Source organism: Acomys minous, assembly GCF_964271855.1.
Source record: "Acomys minous genome assembly, chromosome: 4".
Classification (NCBI taxonomy): domain Eukaryota; kingdom Metazoa; phylum Chordata; class Mammalia; order Rodentia; family Muridae; genus Acomys; species Acomys minous.
This window is the reverse complement of record NC_140486.1, coordinates 32,449,118-32,468,359: the sequence shown is the minus strand read 5'-3', so window position 1 is coordinate 32,468,359 and position 19,242 is coordinate 32,449,118. Positions and strand designations below refer to the sequence as shown.

Sequence of the window (19,242 nt, the reverse complement as noted above, 5' to 3'; positions counted from 1 at the left end):
AGATTTCAAGGCAGTCAATATAATTTTAAGTAGCTCCCAACATTCCGAGTCTTTGGAAATGGACCCCTTATTTTACCAGTCCCATTAGGTTTACTTGTCCCTGCTATCAATTCAGAACTAAAAACAACAACAACAAAACCAATAATAATAATAATAAATAGAAAAGCACTCCCTAGCAGATGCACTGCCTTCTAATCTTCCTACCAAGTAGGGGCTGCAGAGAGTTCAGTGTGGCTCTGGCGCTTGCCTGTGAAGAGGACCCTCAGTCTGCACTTGAGTACTCAAATGTCTATGGAAAGCAAGACACCTCTTACACAACCATCAAGCCAAGGCAAGCTGATTCTATTCTGGGTCCACCAGGCTTGGGTATGGACCCCCAGACGTCTGTTAGAGCAAGCAGTCAGTCATTCTGTATATGTACAGGAGAGGTGCCAATGAGAGAAGAGCCCGCCTTCGTGAGCTGTGTGGAACAGGCGTGCTTTCACATTCTGAAAACTGACCTTGTCTCTTTGGGAAGCTGAGGGACATAGAGGAAAGCAGCCTGTGTTAGGTCTCCTTAAACAACTTGGCCTCTACTGCTGCTACAGTAAAATGAGATGTGGTGCGCGTTCTCAGCCAGCTTTTTTTGACTTGAGTGACTTCAAAAGTTGCCTGTCAATGCAGATGTCAAGAAGACATCTACATGGCAAAACACAGACTGCAGCTGTACACGGGAGTCTCTGAGGAGCTGGCAGGATCCAAGCCTCCCGCCAGCCTAGGAGAACATGTGGCGTTCCCTCTCTGAGGAAAGGAAAATGGATGCTTGTTTTTATTTTTCTTGTTATGAAGCACATAGCTGAAAACTACATTTGGGGTGTTTTGTAAAAATATTTAGTGAATATTAAATTTAAAGAACATTTCTCTCTATAAGCCAAACTGAGTTCCCATGTTTCAGCCAAAACCTTAACAGACAGGAAAGTGTTTATTTGCTTTTTGGCAATTTGTGAAAAGTAGTTATATTCGTCCATGCACTCACAATCAGACAAGACTAATTACTTTACTTAGGAACCAGAGATTCAGGGGCAGGGGTGGGGGGAGGGGGATACGGCCAATAGTCACTTTATGTAGATGTTCTGCTATTCCATTAGAACGATCTTCCCTCCAAGACTTGGCAACCATCATGAGGGAAGGAAAAGCTGTAAGAGCCAGAAGCTGGGGAGGACTGGGGCAAACCAGTGTCCTCATGCTGCTCTCACGAATGGAGGCATCTGAGATTGCCTGCCCCAGACCTGCATAAGACCCATAGTCCATGGTCCAGCAAGGTGGAGGTAAGGCACATTAACATCCATCCCTACTGAAGGGCCCCTGGTGGATGATCATGCTCCAATCAATGGATGGCCATTGTCCCTGCCACTGGTTCTCAGCCTTCCTAGTGCTGCAACCCTTTAATAGTATCGTGGTGACCCCCAAGCATAAGATGACTTTCGTTGCTACTTCATAACTGTAATTTTGCTACTGTTATGGATCGTAAAGAAAATATCTGATATGCATGATGATCTTAGGCAACCCCTGTGAAAGAGTCATTCGATCCCTCAAAGGGGTCAGGACCCATAGGTTTGAGAACTGCTAGTCTATAAACAGTACAAATTGGAGTCAATGGGTTTTAGAAAGAAAATGCGGTGGGGGAGGGGAGGGGAGAAGACATGAACCTGGAAGAGGTGAGTCTGGGAGGAGTTGTGGAAGGGTGAGTATGCTTGAAAGACATTATACTCTTGTGTGAAATGGTCAAACAATCAACTAAAATATTGTATATAAAAACATTGCGCTTTGTTATGGGAGCCTTCCACATTAAGGCTATGAGGCTCATTAGACAAAAAGAGCTTCGTGAATATGTGCTAGTACTGTTCTCATTGCTGTAACAAAGTGCCCAATGGAAGCCATGCAAATGGGAAGGGTTCGTTTAACTGTTTCGGGAGATTTCAGTGTGGCCCAGCAAGGAAGGCCTGACAGCATTCACAGCGGTGACAGCATGTGGCCCCTCATGTGGAAGCCCAACCAGGAAGTAAAACGTTAGATCAAAACTGTGGGCAGGCACAAACTTCAAAGTCTCATGCCTAAGCGGCTAACATCTGCCAGCTATGTCCCAAAGGTTCTGGGACTTCCCCAAAAGGGCACCACTCAGTGCTCAAAATGTGAGCTTGGCAGGGGGTTGGCATATTCAAGCCTTAATAATAAGGGGTCCTCTCCCCCTACAAAACTGATTAAGGGTACAGACACAACACCAAGTGTGTCCTATGTCACCTAGTATCAGGAGCCATCTTTCTAACATACAGAGACTGAAAAGCCACAAAAGCGCCTCAGCTACTTACTGAGTCAGGAGGCTTAATTATGAAAAAAATAAATAAGTACAAGCATGCATATGACTACTCTATTTAGTATTCAGTTATAAGAAATTACCAAATGAGCAATCAGGGGTTTGTGTACCTCGCTGCACTTTTTATCTGCCCCTCTCTTGAGTCTCCTGAACGGGTGATGTCAGACCCTGCTAGATTGTCTGCAATTGTGCCCATGAGCCTAATTCCTGCGATTTTCTGTGCTGAGAACAGCTATCTGGAACCTATGATAGGCCTTCTCCCATATTATGGCTTATTTTCCCTTTGCCAAGGAAATACCAGCCGAGCTTCTTTTTGAACAGGAAGGCTGGAGAAGAGCGTGTGGGAGTGCTTTGGTTGACATTACTGTTAAAAAGTACGCTGATAGTTCTACCTGCCAAGGGAGGAGACACTATAAGAGGAAGCACAGGAGGCTGGCAGAGGGGAAAGGCAGGGATTGGATGTGCCAGAGAGAAACCTGTACACTGCTGGAATATACCAAGCGACAAACTGTGCATTATAAACGGGTTATGACACACAAGAGGTTTTCTATTAATATCCTGTCCTCACTTCTTCCTGTCTCTGAGGTAACAAAACTGAACAGAGACGTGTTGGGAAGACAAGCCTATGTGACTGAGGTCCAGGGAACTGGATGATGAACTATTTACCCACTGTGGGGTGGAATCCCTGGTGTTTAACAGTGCCTTTTAATGTCCTTCACTTTGGGGGGGAATAGGGGGATGGTTACTATTAAGGCCATTTTAGAAGCAAGCAGAGGCCAAAGCCAAACCTTCCTATGAAGTCCCAGGACTTCAGCACCACAGGCTGGACATTGGAGCAGAAAATCCTTTGTTCTTAAAATGAAGGTGGGTCCAGAGCTGGCTAGAGTGAGAAGAGCACTCACATCCTTCCATCCAGGATGTTCGCACTGGTCCAGGCCTTTCCAGGAAGAAGATAAACCATGTGTACTAGTATATTACACATGTTTGTTTCTGGAAAACCTACACCAGCACTGTAATTCCAAATGTATAAAACAAGCGACTCCCTCTACATAAAGATATGTCATCTATAAACTTAGGTTCATTTAAACCTTGAAAGCAATGTGAATAAACACTGGAGAAACATTAATTAAACCAATTATACCTATTCCATAGCACATTCTATATGAATGAAAACTGCTCCTTGGAAAGATAGAAGTACCTTCTTTTCTGAAATATAGTCATACGGTATAGCATAGGCTCAAATTCATAGGCCCTTTGTTCCCACTTCTAAATGCTGAGATCACAGTCATATGTCACCACACCCAGCTTGGAAAATGCTTTAATAACAACAGAATAGCTTACGTGCTCAAGGACGTGTACGAGACAAAGTATCAGGAAATCTGCTGTGTCCCTAGAAATGACAGGGAATCTATACTCAAGATACTGCAACTATATGGCTGCCTAAACAAAACCTGAACAAGCACCACACCTGGCCCGACACCTAAACAAACAAAGAACAGGGAGGCTTGGTCTTTCTTCTTTTATGTTGTTTTAAAAATAAAATAATAGAAAAAAGATTTTACATATATGCTTACATGCGCGCGCGCGCGCACACACACACACACACACACACACACACACACACACACACACACACACACATACACACAAACTTTTGGTTCTTCCAGACAGGGTTTCTCTTCTCTGTGTATTCCTGGCTGTTCTTGAATTCATTTTGTAGACCAGGCTGGCCTTGAACTCATAAATCTGCCTGCCCCTGCTTCCTGAGTGTCAAGATTAAAGACCTGTGCCACCACTGCCCAACTCTATGTAATGTGAGAGGGAAGGAAGGAAGGAAGGAAGGAAGGAAGGAAGGAAGGAAGGATGGAAGGAAGGAAGGAAGAAGGAAGGAAGGAAAAAAGAAAGGAAGGAAGAAAAGAAACACTTAATTTAACTATGTAGAACTAATAAGTGATGATGCCAAGGCACAGGGCATAAAAAGCAGTCAACCCCAAATCTTAGTAATAAACAAATCTCAGTGGAATTTAACATTCAAAACACTTGGTTGCTGAGATGGGTCAGCAGGTAAAGGTGCTTGACCACAAGCTTGACAGCCAACATTTCACCCCTCAGTCACACAGTGGAAGAAGCGAACTGACTCATTCACATTGTCTTCTGAACTCCACATGTGCACCACGGCATGCCTGTGAGCTCCAACGTGCATGCACACACATGCTCACTAAATAAATGTAAGGAACTTTTTTTAAAAAAAGATTAATTTTAAAACATATCATTTCCATTAGTATCACAAACAAAATAACTAATAAACATATACAATATCTACATAAGGAAAACCATAAAACTTGACTAAAACAATAATTAAAGCAGATGACACCACATTTGGAGGACTTGTTAAAGTCAAAATGTTAACTTCTCCCACTCCATGTATAGATTCAGTGCAATATTAATCCAAACCCCAGGGTTATTTCAGGGACACTGGCAATGTTCACATGTAGGAAAAGAGAGCCAAGGGAGCTGACATCAAGCCGAAGGACAACAAAGCTGCTGACCACAAGGACATAATCTCAAAGATTACTTTACAGCGTATACTCTATGGCAGTGGTTCTCAACCTTCCTAAGGCTGTGATCCTTTAATACATACAGTTCCTCATGATGTAGTAACCCTCCCAACCATAAAAATTTTTTGCTACTTCATAACTTTAATGTTGCCACCATTATGAATCGTAATGGAAATATGTGTTCTCCAATAGTCTTAGGTGGTCACCCTGAAAGGGTCAATAAGAGCCACCACCATGCCTCAAACGGTCACAACCTACAGGTTGAAAACCACTGTTCTACAGTGGAGCTATAGTAATGAAGACAGTGTGGTTTTGATCGAATGAATAAAGACATTCCAGCATCAGAGAACACAGGCATAGACACACATTGATATAGCCAACTGATCCTTGGCAAAGGAACAAAAGTAACAGATCCAGAAAGATGCTACTACAATAACTGCATACAAAAACATCTAGACACAAACCTCATACCCTTCCCAACAATATCAATATGGACTACAGACCTCAACCTAAGTGCAAAACTATAAAACTGAAAGATAACACAGAAGAAAACCTAGATGAAGACGAGGAGGAGGAAGAGGAAGAGGGAGAAAACCATTGTCAGAGGAATAAAAGACAAACTATGGACTGAGAGAAAGTTTCTGTTATCTAAAATGGGTAAAGAGCTCTTCAATTTCAATAGCAAGAAGAAAAAAAACCCTGGTTCCAAATGGCCCAAACATCTTAACAGACATAAACCATCACAGAAGACATAAACATGGCATAGAAGCCATGAAGCGGGCTTTACCTCACCATCCTCAGGGAACTTCACCTAAAACAAGATGCCCATTTCCTGGGTCAAGATTCAGAACTTGAGAATACTAAGCGCTAGTGGGTGTAAAGTAACAGGAGCTTTTATTCACTGCTGGTGAACACGTGAAAATGGGTGTTTGATGAAGACTTTTAATGAACCATAGAAAGTGTGTCTAGTATATGAGTACAAGTATTCTTTTGAATGCATAGGAAAATGCTAAGCAAAATGCGAAAACAGTTTAGCGAAACATACAACTAAAAGGTCCCTCATAGCAAAGGAGATGCTGATGGGAAGAGAGGCAGGGAGGGGCAGGGGCAGGAGAGAGCTGCTGTGAAACCTGGATTTGACCAGCCCGGGAAAGGCAGGAGCCGCCTTCACATCATCATCCAAAGACTTGAATGTGCATTTGTTCAAAAGCATGAACCAATGGCTAACAAGCACCGGACCACCCGGAAAATGTCAGTCAAACCCCAGAGCGGCACCATCAGATGCCTGCCAGGATGGCAACTATTACATAGAAATCAAAAGACAGTGCTCTCACTTTTGGATACTTACCCCACAGCATTAAGTCGGGGTCTCATGGTGGCATTTCCACCCCTTCCTTTTCCTTACAGCGTCAAGATGTGGAAACAATGTCACTCGATAAACCAGTGAGTAAATGAGGTATGTATATGCACGTGGATTACTATGCAAGTCTAAAAGGGAAATGAATCCTGCCCCATGTGCAAGCATGGATGAACTCCGAGAATTCCTGGTGAGTGTAATAAATCTTGAGAGAGTCCTAGAGACTCTTACACAGCGTTCTACCTCTAGCTAACAATCTTAAAGAGCTCAGAAACATAACTGGCACACTAAGGATCACCTGAGTCATGAGTACAGCTTATTATTCATTCCCATTATTCTATTCCCAAACAGCCTACATGAAGCCATCCAGAATCCATATGTAGTCATTTTATAATCAGAAAACAAAAAATCGTTTTGAGGGTAATAATGAATGACTAAATCATTGCATTTATTTATTTACTGACTTTGTGTATTTTTTTTTTTTTTTGGGAGAGTGGTGGACATCCCATAACTTGAATGTGGAGGCCAGAAGACAACTTGCAGGGATCAGTTCTTTCTTTCTGTCCATATGGGTCCTGAGCAGGGATCTCAGGTCTTTGGGCTTAGAGACAAGTGCCCCTCTCCTCTGGAATGGGTTGCCATCTGGGAATGAATAACTTTGATGACACTTTCCTTTTATTCTGATGCCAAATAATAGCAAGGTTAGAAGTTTAATTCTTTTTCTAAATCTGATTTTTCAATAGATTTTTTTTAAAAATCAGCAATAATGTATTTCTGAAGATATTTTTTATTGTCTAGACCAAACATAATTCAAAAAGCTTCATGGCTCCAAGTTACACTGGTATTTAGCCTGTGTCATTTTGTTCCATGGATTTATTCAACAGTCCATAAATATGTATGTTTGGACTTGTTGTATGCCAGGCGAGGGCTGTACCACACTAAAGGAGTACATGACTCACACTTAGGCAGCTTGCAGGAGAGTGGGGCTGGAAAGGACGGTGTGTACGCATCAACCCAGCTGAAGTTTGACGACAACTGCCGAAATCAGACTACAGAGAAACTACAGAGGAACTCTTACCATCTCACACTTCAAATGCAACCTCTCTAGTTACCACGCTCGCTCGAAGCCCAGCGCCTCGGGAAACACGGGGAAACTCTGATGGAAGGGTCTCAGAGTCTAACTGTGAGGAGTTCAAATTCAGACTCTCCCATTCGCCAGGCGTGCTATGTGGCACAAGAGAACAGAGTCCCCCTCTCGATTAGAACAGAGATGGTGTGGTGAGTGACAGAGAGCTTGCTTTGGTTTAAATGAACTCAATGCCTAGTCAACACCCAAGTCAAAGAAAGTGCTTACCGATTCAACCCTTTATCTTACCCCAAACCCCACATGTTTATCCAGAATTCACCGAAGAGTCAAGAACAAAACAATGAAAAAGTCACTGCAGGAGGAATAAGGTCCTGCTTTTCATTTGGGATGATGGAACCTTTTGAGATTAGTTGGAAGGATGGCTGCCTGACTCTAAGTGTAGTGAGAAGCCAATGGATCATACACTTTCAATGGGCAGACTGCATGTTATGTGAATTATATTTCAATAAAGCTATGAAAATTGTAAAAAAATAAAAAATAAAAATCAATGAAATGCTGCAATCGCTGAGCCTGGCTGGGTCAGTAGCCATTCTTTGCAACTAGTGAGGTCATTTCCGTATGGCAATTATAAATTTACCTTTAGTTCAAAATGACTATAACATCAAACTCTTTCAAATTGTCTTTATAAATTTATTAAATACATCAGTTGAGAGAGAAAGAGAGAGAGAGAGAGAGAGAGAGAGAGAGAGAGAGAGAGAGAGAGAGAGAGAGATGGGGGCAGTGGGGGGTTAAGGGCAGCATGCAAGCCTTGCAAGGCTCTAAATCCTAAGAAAAATTTACTTATAAGTACTTGAAGTTCTGTATTCAAATTAGGTTAGTTCAAGGTGCCTGCTTTATTACTTAACACCCGATGTCCCCACAAAAGGATAGATAGAAATAACTGAAGATTACATGTTGGTCTAAAACCACGAAGCTGAGTCCTTCTTGAAAGTATCGTGCTACTCACACTGATAACAGGAAAGGTGGCTGTAGTGGGGCTTTCCAACAAAACACACAGTCCCAAGCCTCCGTTGTACCCAGTTTGCCCACGTCACTTCCTCAGGACAGCATTAAGCGCACTTCACAGGGTTCTCCTTCTATTACAAACCTTTTCTTAAAGATGTTGGGTCAATACAGTGGGTCCCACTTGAAACTCCAGCTACTTAGCTACAGCAGGAGGGTGGCTTGGTCCTAGGACGACTTAGTAAGACTATCTCCAAACGGAGACAATAACCTTGCTCTCAGAATAGCCTGAGCTAAATAAATGGTTTGTGTTCGGCAAACACATGCTTTGGTTGTTGACTTGGGCTTCTTTTCCACATGGATATGCACTCTGGAAGATACAACCTTTGGGATGCTCTGCCACCAGCTTTCAAGGGACAATCTGTATGCTCATTGGTAACCTCCCTGTAAGCTAGGCAAGGAAGTCTATGGAAAAGGTCATGGCCAGTCCACGCAATGGTGCTAAGTATAATTAGTAGTTCTTTCATCCCCTCGAAACCTCTGTGGGGTTCTGTTAAGGATCAAGGCTAGACTATTTTTCTTACCAACATAGAAATTAAACAGCTATTTATTTATTTATTTATAATTTTGGTTTTTTGAGACAGTTTCTCTGTGTAGCCTTGGCTGTCCTGGACTTGCTTTGTAGACCAAGCTGGCCTCGCACAGTAATCCACCTGCCTCTATATTTATTTTTGACAAACACCTGAGTTGGTAACCCTCAGCTGAGCACTGGTCACGAGCTCCAGCCACCAGCTTTCTCAGTGTTCCCTGTGACGGCACAGATAACAGTGAAGGGAGTTGATAATGAAGCATGCAAGTCACCAGTGTCATTTCATGACCCTGTGAATAACAGATAAGTTTATAATAACACAGCTATGAACTTCAATAAATAGCTTCTTACTCTGCAAAGCATTGCACAAACTCCATGTTTAGCCACAGAAAACACGGTGTAAGCCTGGATTAGTATGTAATCTCTTCTCAGATTAATCAGAAGTTTAAAAAAAACGTTCTGTTTGAAGTGGCAGGATCAGTAAATAAATACTGTAGAATAAGAATCCTAATACTGTATCTTAGACTATCCTCAATTATGCAGATCATTTGCCTTTTAATGAGTTATTTTGAAACTCACTACACTGCACATTCATGACTTTGGAGATCCAAGAGAAGTGAAATTTACGAACATCTCTAGTGGTTTTTAAAAAGTCATTTATTTCTCCAGTTAATTACGTTTAAAACAATCATTTCCCAAGTCTTCCCCCACCCCCTTGGAAAGCAAAGGCACAGACCACCAGGTGAAGAAATTCCGATATGGCATTCTTCCCTTCAACGTGATTCTGTCTTGTTACATGCTCCCTGTGCCCCTGGCATTCCACTGTCTCCTAGGAAATCCCCCATTGATGATCTAAGCAAGGTTGGTTGGCTGGCTTGCTTTGTTTGTGGCCAGGGTCTCCCTGGAGCCCAAGCTAGCCTCACGCTCACATTCCTTCTGTCTGCAGATTGCTGGATCTACAAGCAAGATCCACTTTCCCCAGCATATATGCTACATTAACGTTACTGTTGGTTTCTTTCTGGACGATTTTGAAATTCATTCAGCAGAAATTATGAAGAAATAAATCTAGAGTGCCTGGCTCATTTGAGAACTCGGCAGTAAGATGTCTCCCATCACATTAGGAAGAATGGTATCATAGCTTGCTCCTGAAGGCTGTCCCTCAAATCCTCTCTGGTACATCTGGATGTTCAAGGCTCCCACTTCCCTCACGACTAACTGAACAACTATGCTCCCTGCCATACTACAGCATCTTGGCAGGTCTTATCAACCACTGGGTAAAGGCAAGTGTGCCTGTCCATTTTATCCTGGGGCACTTGGGACAATAAATTCCCATGACTCCCTTATAAAGAAGGATCAAGGAACCCTACAAAGGACCCAATGTCCTCCCTTCCCCTTTTTCTCCCCTACCCTGCAATCACCTTTGGAATATTACAACAACCAATGGCAGGCCATTAGCCAAACCAGACCAGTAGCAAATCCATGCCAACTCAATCTGACCCAAAAAGGCCCAATAAGAAACACGACTGACAAGCTGGAAAGCTGGCTCAGCAGTCAAGAGTTCAGTTCCCAGCACACCTTGGGGGCCCTGCCACTCACAGTCACCTGTCATTCCAGCTCTGCGAAATCCAAACCCCTCATTTGGCTTCCTCAGGCACCTGTGCTCATGTACATATGCAGAGATCCACTCGAGTACATATCATTAAAAATAAATATAATTGTTTAAAATCCCCACTTCAATATAATGCAAAAGAAAACACACTCAAGACCCCTAAGGCCAACTTCAACACATGTATTTACACACAGTGCTGAATTCGCCGTTTTTTTAAGGAGCACATTTTCAAACAAACTCTTATACTTTAGGCATGTGTGCCCCAACTGTCATGAGTGAAATGCTATGGAAATTCTTCCAACAGCTGAGAGTAATTCCGTACAATCCTTCACTGCTCCTAAGCATTCACCTTGGAGAAGAAAGAGCAGCACAGAATGAGCCAACACCCACACGTAGTAATAGTTTTTCTCTCCTATTAATAAGCATAGTCTAAAGCCTGCTCAGTTTTTCCAAAAACAACATTCCTGTTAACACTTTCTTTCCACGCACAACTTGGTTCTCTTGAACCAGCAGAAATTTACATGCGGGTGGTATCTGGAGACACACGAACTCCAGCGAGCAGACCCCAGTAAGGGCTTCCAAGGGCAGGAGGTAGCCGAACACTTGACCCTATGTCACATTCCAGTCTCACTACTCCTCTGTTCTCCAAGAGGTTGAAAAAATATCCGATATTCCCTGAAGACTGTGACTATGAATTCTTGAAATTCTATGGTCTGAAAACACAGGCATACACGACCTGCACACATGTGAATGCACTATCAGATTAAACCTGGGAAACACACAACCGGCGATACTTGCAATGGAGGCATTCGACTCAGGCCCTTGGTCCCATTCACTGGACAGTTTTATAAGTTCGAGGATAAGCACCTCTTTCTTTAGTCAAAGTTCATAGAACAAACAATTGCATCTTTTTTTTTTTTTGCTCCTACCATTCCTCTTGACTTTTTTTGAAAAGAAGAAATAGTCAAAAAGTTGAAATAGACCTTAAACACACCAGACCAAGGTAAGAAATAAAAAAGTAAACGGCCTCTTCTTGAAAATGGGTGTCTATTAAATGCACGTCTTAGGACCCAGGTCTTCGTAAAGATGACTTCTTAAAATCTGCAGAGGCCAGAAATTTAGTTTATGGTTCTAGCTCCTTCAGCCATACAGTACACAGCTGCACATGCCATGTCCTGGCCCATTCAGGCGGTCATGAGACTGGCCCTGCCCATGGTTGACTACTATGCCTTACTTCTATAGCTATGAGTCAACGCAGAGACACCCACAGATACGGCTGGGTGGAGGCATAGGAAACCAGTTATATCAAAACCTGGAGACCACCGTGCGTGGCGGCACATGCTTGAAATCCCAACACTCAGAAGGCAGAGGCATGTGGAGCAGGAGGTCAGTGCCAGCCTCCAGTACAGAGTGACGCTTTGTCTCAAAAAAAAGAAAAAAGAAAAAAGAAAGTTTATTTAAAATCAAAAAAACATTTTTAAAGGCTAGGGTGGAAGTGGTAAGACTTTATTTGTATACTTTCAAAACAATTTCTTCAAGCTCTTTAAACATAGGGCCAGGGTATCAGAATTCCGCCTCAATTCATACACTAGCCTTGGCTTTTAAGCACAACCCGTCAACCCCCCTCCCCACCCCTGCTCCAAATAAGCCACTTTTATTAGAGGCCAAGGTTAAAAGTCAAAACTAAACAGACTTCCAGGCAAACTGAAAAATAACCCAAACTGTCCCAGAAAGCTTGTGGCTAATTTTATAACATCTACCACCCAGTGAGGTTACACCACAGGAGGCGCGTCCTACTCCACACTTACGTAAATAAAATCATGACAAGCACTAAGTCCTTTAAGAAACAGGAAGACAGTAACTTACTTTAATGAGTGAATTTTCCAAGAAATCTCAATTTCAAATTTATGGAAGTTAAACCCTATTTTCTCCAAGCCTTTTCCGCCTTTTTCTGAAAATCTTCATGTAATGAATTAACTGTGATGTAGTGCACATCTTGCCCCTCTTCGGGGTCAGCCTCAACTCCTTCTCCACAACTGCCGCTTTCAGGGCTAACTCCAGGGAGGGAGGTTGTCCAGCCTGAGGGGTGAGGCCCCGGCAGAGACTGGCACCTTGGCTTTGGAAATAGGTTCTGAACAAACAGGCAGGGTGAGAAAAGTTTAAATCTATCTGCTCTCACGTCACACCACCCTGCCCTATATTTTCATGGTATTGTGCCAATTGGCTTTTCGGAGTAGTGACAAACCCAGACTAAAAGTGCAAACATGGGGAAGATGAAACAAAACAAACCCCAATTTCTAAAGTCAAATTAAACTTCAGGAATCGTTTCTACTAAAACAAACAAGAACTAACCCCATAGCTGCTATTTTTCCGCTCTCTTTTGCTATATGGTTCCTTCTCTTCCGTACTGGCACCAGCTGCAATCTTTGCTTTTCAATTATTAATTAAGAAACAAGTCACACAAGAGTACATTTAATGTCATAGTGGAATTTAAAGATTTCTCCAATTTTTGGTTTTTCCTGTAGCAGTCAGAGCTGCTTCTCCCCAGCAATAAGCCCTGGGAGGGGGGTGGGGGGGAGTGCGCACTCACCCAAGCCTCCCTGGCACATATTCTACCTTCTTCGAGTTTGCATCCTCAGTTTCCCCACTTAACTCAGACCAACCCAACCAGTGACTGAGTCTCAGCCCGTTCTTGTCACTCTCATCCTTGTCCTGACTCTTCTCACAGCTGCCCAGATGTTTGCAGCTGCTAACCATCTCCTTTACATACGGCCAACCTAGCTTAAAGGGGAGGAAGGCTCCCCAGGCTCATTTTCTGCTGGTCCTCTTGAAACAACTGGTGTGCTTCTTCCTTCAACTCCCCACTCTTCTCACTGTACGTGCAGCAGGCTGCTCTCTGTCCCTGAGGGTGGCTTTACAGTGTCTTCTGGCCTGTTAATGATGCATGCCACTGGAAACCCTCCACCCCATGTGCTCTGAGACATGGCGACCTGATCTGGACCTACTGTCTGCATGAGTACCCACTGGTACTCCGACTTATATTCCCAATGGTGGTGATAGACGGATCCAGTTTGCCCGGGGCAGTGTTTCCCAGGTGACTAATGGGCTGCACTTGCCAAGCAGCTTGATGAGTTAAGGGACAAGAAATGTTCTGTCTAGGGACATAGAAGAGATGACTGGCTCAAGTGGGCCTTAAACCTTTAACCTTAGCGTCATTAGCTCTGAGCACCAACCAGCCTCTGCTGCATCATGACGATGGTCCTGGCTATGAGGAAGGAACGCGGTTGGATTCAGAAGGTAGGTGGATAAATTAAATACAAGACCCCGCAACACAGAAACAGACAAATTGACTGGCAGACCACAAGTAAAATGAACTTGAGCTCTGTCACCTTGGTACCATTTAGGAGAGAGTTGCTCATGACCCCCACTTCTCACGGGTCCTCCATGTTAGCCCTCAGCATGGAGAAACATTTTTAAGGCTCCGACATATCTTTAAGGTAAAGGCAGCCAGGAACACGGCCATTACGCATCATTACTTAACCGAGAAGTCAGAGAGCCTGCAAACCACCTTTCTGTCCTCTCAAACCACAAAGAACATAAATCCCCATCACAGATGGACAGAGCTACAAAACAGAGAAGAGGGCAGAGGGAGATAAATAAAAATAAGTGATATTTACCTTCTTCTGTTTCATGCCACACGATCCCTTCCAAATTGACACTGGTCCCAGGTTCACAGGGCCCAAGACACTCTGGCTCTGTCACTACTCCAACTTCACACGTATTGACACCCACGGACCGAGTCCGAACCAAAAGCTGCTCGACTGGTGCTGCAATATTGGATGAAGATGGGGAAAAGTAGGAGGGCAGAATCTGAGGTGCGAGACTGCTGGCAATCGGCGGCGGTGGTGCCGGCACTGTAAACAGGGGGTCAACCTGAAAGACAGACAGGCTTACTGCAGGGGTGATGCATTCTGGGATTTCTCCGTAATGCAATCTGCTTACATCGCTTCTAGAACAGAGCATTATTCTACATTCCATTGTAATTATCCTAGGCTTTGAGTGCTTTCGTGGTGCCAAAATATAAGCACAACAGAAATGAGCACTTTGTGTTTTCCAGTCCAAGAAGGTGAAGAGGAGAACACTAGCTTCCTGAATGAGAAGCAGGCCTCAAAATTCACCAATGGACAACCTTTCAGTCTCCAGAAATGTGAATGAAAAATGTTTTGTAAAATTAACACTATGTCCCACTCATACCGGAACCTCATTTTCAAAATTATAACATTATCAAAAGGAAAAACTCCCGAAAAATACTAATAAACATCATATCTATATTATTGGACATTTAAATAAAGGAGATTGACTACAGTTATTCTCAGCGTATTTTATAAAGCATAATGAATTAAATCACTACTAAAATATTAACTTACTCTGCTGAATATATGAAATTTATTACTTGATTATACACACTGAAGCACATAAACTGAATATTAGCCTGTGTTAAGAACCAGTTTTTAATTAGATGTTCTAGCGTGAAGTTTAGCAGAAATTCATAAAGAGAATAAGTAAACTGTGTGCCTGGCATCAACACAACCTGAGCTCTACAACCTACAAAGCCTTCATGTGATTCATCTTATCAAGACAATAATATCAAGACGAGCGAGGGGCTTGACCAAAGCCTGGCAGTACCCCCTCTCAAAATTGAAAAGTGGATACTGCAGCAAGTACAAGGCCTTGTAGCCCAAGAATGCCCTCTTTGCACCCCTAAGAGGGCAGCAAAGGTGTTCTTCCCAAGTTTAGATGCCCAACTGTGATGAAAACAAAAGCCACATATGTCCTAGACAGATTGCCAACTATTCACTGGGCTCACTTAACTAGGACTGCCATGAATGGCTTTGATTCATCATTGGGAACAAGTCACTGTCTGTGAAAAAGATGCAGAAGAACACGCCTATGTATTGAGACTCCAGATTACCTATGCAGTGTGCACAGACAGTGCCTGAATACAAGCGACAGCATCCTGAGTTCGTTATCCGTTGGGTTAGCAAACAGTAAATGTTAAGAAGGACACCCAGATGGTTGACCTAGTAAAACTCCATTTGCCATGCATACACCCCTTGCTTCATAAAGCCTACTTTGCAGTCTTTAGGATACAGATTTAATATTATATAGTCTTTGTTGCTTTAAAAAAAAACTAATAAAAAGAGTATTTCAATAGTCAGATGAAGGAACTGTGCTCCTTCAGTGGTGGAGGCAGTCCTCTGTGTGGGCTCCTGGATGAAATGGCCAGAGGACCATCTATGATTTGCATTCCACCGAAAACAATAAACTGACGTTCACTTGTCTGAGCCATTCTAGATGCCTTCACCCATCTGCATGCTAAAGAAACTTAATTTCCTGCTCTCAAAGCTGCCATAAAACTTCTTTTGCGCCATACTTTATATTGTTCTGCATTCCTTATTCTGATTGCTGAGTCTCAGAAAGAAAAGCCCTCAGCAGCTTAGTAAATAAGGTGGTTTATGCCTCCTAGAAACTGCAGCTTAGTGCAGATCAAAGTTCCCATTGAAAGTTCCTATTTTAAAACAGGGGCCGGTGAATGAAGAAAGGGGCTCTGTGGAAGGAAATTATTGGGGGGAGAGGGGAGAGAGAGAGAGAGAGAGAGAGAGAGAGAGAGAGAGAGAGAGAAGAAGAAGAAGAAGAAGAAGAAGAAGAGCCTAATCCTAACTACAATCTTTATTGCAGCTAAAAACCTGTGTGAAATTTGAATCACTTTCCAAAATTAAAAACTGCGAGATGATGTTAGGTGCTATAAAGCTAAAGGGACAAATTAGAGCAATTTTCTGAAAACAGCCTCAGGTGGCCTGATCCACAGCGCACACTAATACTGAGAAGACAGACAGCTTGAGGTGACGTGTAAGGAAACGGACCAAAATATGAGAAGTGAGGAGTCCAAGCGGGAGGGCCGTGATTCAGATTTTGAAGGTGAGGACTGAATGGACGATGAATGGGACCTTTCTGAGTGTGTCACGTGTTCACACTAGGATTTTGGCTCCACATCGGATACTAACTAGGCTGTGACCTTTCCTTATCTTTTAACCTCTCTGAGGCCCACTTTCCTCAGTTGGAAAATGGATTCTTCAGCCTTTGAATGTTGCTATCAGGTCTCATTACACCTGTTTCTACATTGAGTCCTGGCTTCAACACAGCCCTGCTCAGCGAAAGATCTGTGACACACCCCATAATATTTGTGATAATTATATAATTCCAAAAATCGATTTTCTTTTTAAATTTTTGTTGTGGGGCTGCTTGCTGCTGTTGCTGCTGGGAGCCAAACCCAGGGCCTGCTGTAGACTCTGTCGCTGAGAGACACATTCCAGAGTCCAAACTACTGAAGAACTTAGGTGTCTTGAGATAGAAAGCCTCCAAAGAGCCTAACTGTGTGGATTTCCAGTGAACACAATCCAAATGTAATGACCAGAGCTGAGTCGGTGATGATGTAGAAGCCCCATCCACCACATTTTAAAACAAGGAAGTGAAGGTTCACAGACTTTGACTATAAATACTAGCTTACTCAGAAAATGACAGTAGCCTAAAGCCCTTAACATCTGGTAGGTAGAATAATCTCAAATATTCAAATCTCTGAGTCAAGTGTTCTCTCTTTTCCTATGGAGCAGAAGAATCAGATCTTTCCCTATGCTGCATTCTCCCCCCCCCCCAAAGCCCCGAGTCCTGCCGAGGAGGGGCACCAAGACCACCCATGTGTCCCCACAGCAGGCCGTTCTCCCTAAAGGTCAGCAAATGGAAAGGGAGTTTTGGGGGGTAGAATGAAAACCACTCCCAGAGTATTTTACTTGGCAGATAGGCTATTTTTAAAAGCATCCCTCTTATTTATTAATACTTAGGAGCTTAGAGAAGAATCTGAATTTCCATTAGCTCATATAATAACTGGAGCCCGAGTGTCACAGAGCCCTCCCACATTCCTCACATTAGCCACACGCAGCTCTGTGTATCTATGCCTCCACTCTTTGCCTGAGACCGTCACAGAATGTTCCAGCAAGAAGGTCACTTAGATGAACCCACTCAATTCTAGGGAAACTTGTGTCCCGTTTGGTGGCAAGTACAACAAGCTGGCTCAAGTGTCAGCCAGGACAGCGGAGAAGAACACTCTGCAGTGGGAAATTCACAAGAGAATCACCTACCCCAGGAGACTAAAGTAGGGTGGACTCTACAGGGAACACGGCCAGTAATTTCTACCAGGTAATTCCCCAGAGGATGTGTTCCTCTGAATGGGTTTCGGTTCTCTCATGTGTGTCACGGTGTCACCCACAGAGAACAGGTATGATACAGAAAGCAGGACCTTAAAAGTTAGTCCGTGGTTAGTTTAGTAATTGTTGAGACAGAGCTCCTTGACACACACAGAATCTGGCTTCCGACTGTGGGTTCTCTGCTTCCCCAGTTCTGGGGTTGCAAGCCTGCACTATCAAACTTGGCCTCGGCGGTTATACAAGAGATCACATCTGCTATGCTCTGATTTTCTCAGGTCACTCATCTATACTGAAGCCATAATTTCTTCAGGTAAGGATTATTGTTAAGGCAGAGGACTGAAAAACCATTCCATTGGCCTGCCTGCTGGGAGACAACAGCTTCCCAGCTGGGCAGCTGAGGAAGGTAGGGTTTGTTAGCAAGGGGCCAGGGTTCAAGTCCTGGCTCTGCCAGTTCATGTTGTGTAGGACCCTAAGCCAATGCCAGAACACCCAACAGCAGGATCAGCATCTAAGAAATGAGGTGGGGGGGGGGGGGATAATGGCCATTACCCCCACTGGGTTGCCGGGAAGACTGCAGTAGCTCTTGCATATGGATCTCTAAACACCAGGTACCTCCCAGGAAACACTGTCTTGAAGGGCAGAGTCCCTAGTCACGTGCTCCCGTTCTCTAAATGCTACCCACAACCTTCTAAAGCTGCTTTCTATACGCTACCATATTTAACATAAATCTGTAATCCCCTCTAAATGCATGGCTAAGTGTTCTTAAAGTGTGTTAGAAGTATAAGAAAAGGAGGCTTAGAGCAGAGAAGCTCACCCTGCGGAAATACAGCCTCTTTCAAGCACGGACGCCTTGCAGCGGTCTGCCTGCACAGCCCAGCCCCATTTTATAGTCTCATGGCAGTGATGAGAGCCTCCCAGGCATCCTGGGGACCCCTGAATTACTCCAAAAATTCTTCTAACCTCCAGTTACACCTCTTTGCTCACATAGACTCCCCCAAAGTCTATTGCTGCTCACTTCAACACATCCCACACCCACAAAATAGCTACTGCTACCTGCTAAACTGTGCAACCTGCTACCAAAAAAAAAAAAAAAAAGAAAAAGAAAAGAAAAAAGAAAAGAAAGAAAAGAAAAGAAAAGAATGGGCCCCAAGCTCCTGTCCCCCAAGGCTGCAAGATTCATCAAGAGAATCAATCAAGCACTAATTAAGTAATCATAAGTGGGTTGAAATGACAACTTCATTTGTAGAGCTGCATTCAAGGAAAGGGTGTAAAAGGCGGGGAACATTTAGGATAAACGGTGTGGTGCAAACAATGGCCTTTGGGGTTGGAATCCAAACTTGGTCATTCCCTATGGAACCTCAGGCAAGCCACTTGATCTCTAAGTAACTGTCTTCATCTGGAGAAACACACACACACACACACACA

The 19,242-nt window shown here is 43.4% G+C and overlaps 1 protein-coding gene and 1 long non-coding RNA gene across 7 annotated transcripts in view; both read right to left on the bottom strand.

Moving 5' to 3' along the window:
• The window catches only part of LOC311595534, a 415,275-nt gene that overhangs the window by 68,944 nt on the left and 327,089 nt on the right, over window positions 1–19,242 (bottom strand). The gene's annotated exons all lie outside the window — the stretch shown is intronic.
• ZNF608 (zinc finger protein 608) overlaps window positions 1–19,242 on the bottom strand; it is a gene marked incomplete at its 3' end in the record, with an annotated part of 113,347 nt that overhangs the window by 49,427 nt on the left and 44,678 nt on the right. For all 6 annotated transcript variants that reach the window (XM_084778238.1, XM_084778236.1, XM_084778237.1 and 3 more), the window contains one exon: window positions 14,233–14,488. In XM_084778238.1, coding sequence (XP_084634364.1) covers window positions 14,233–14,488 — 256 coding nt within the window. The remainder of the gene's footprint in view (window positions 1–14,232; window positions 14,489–19,242) is intronic.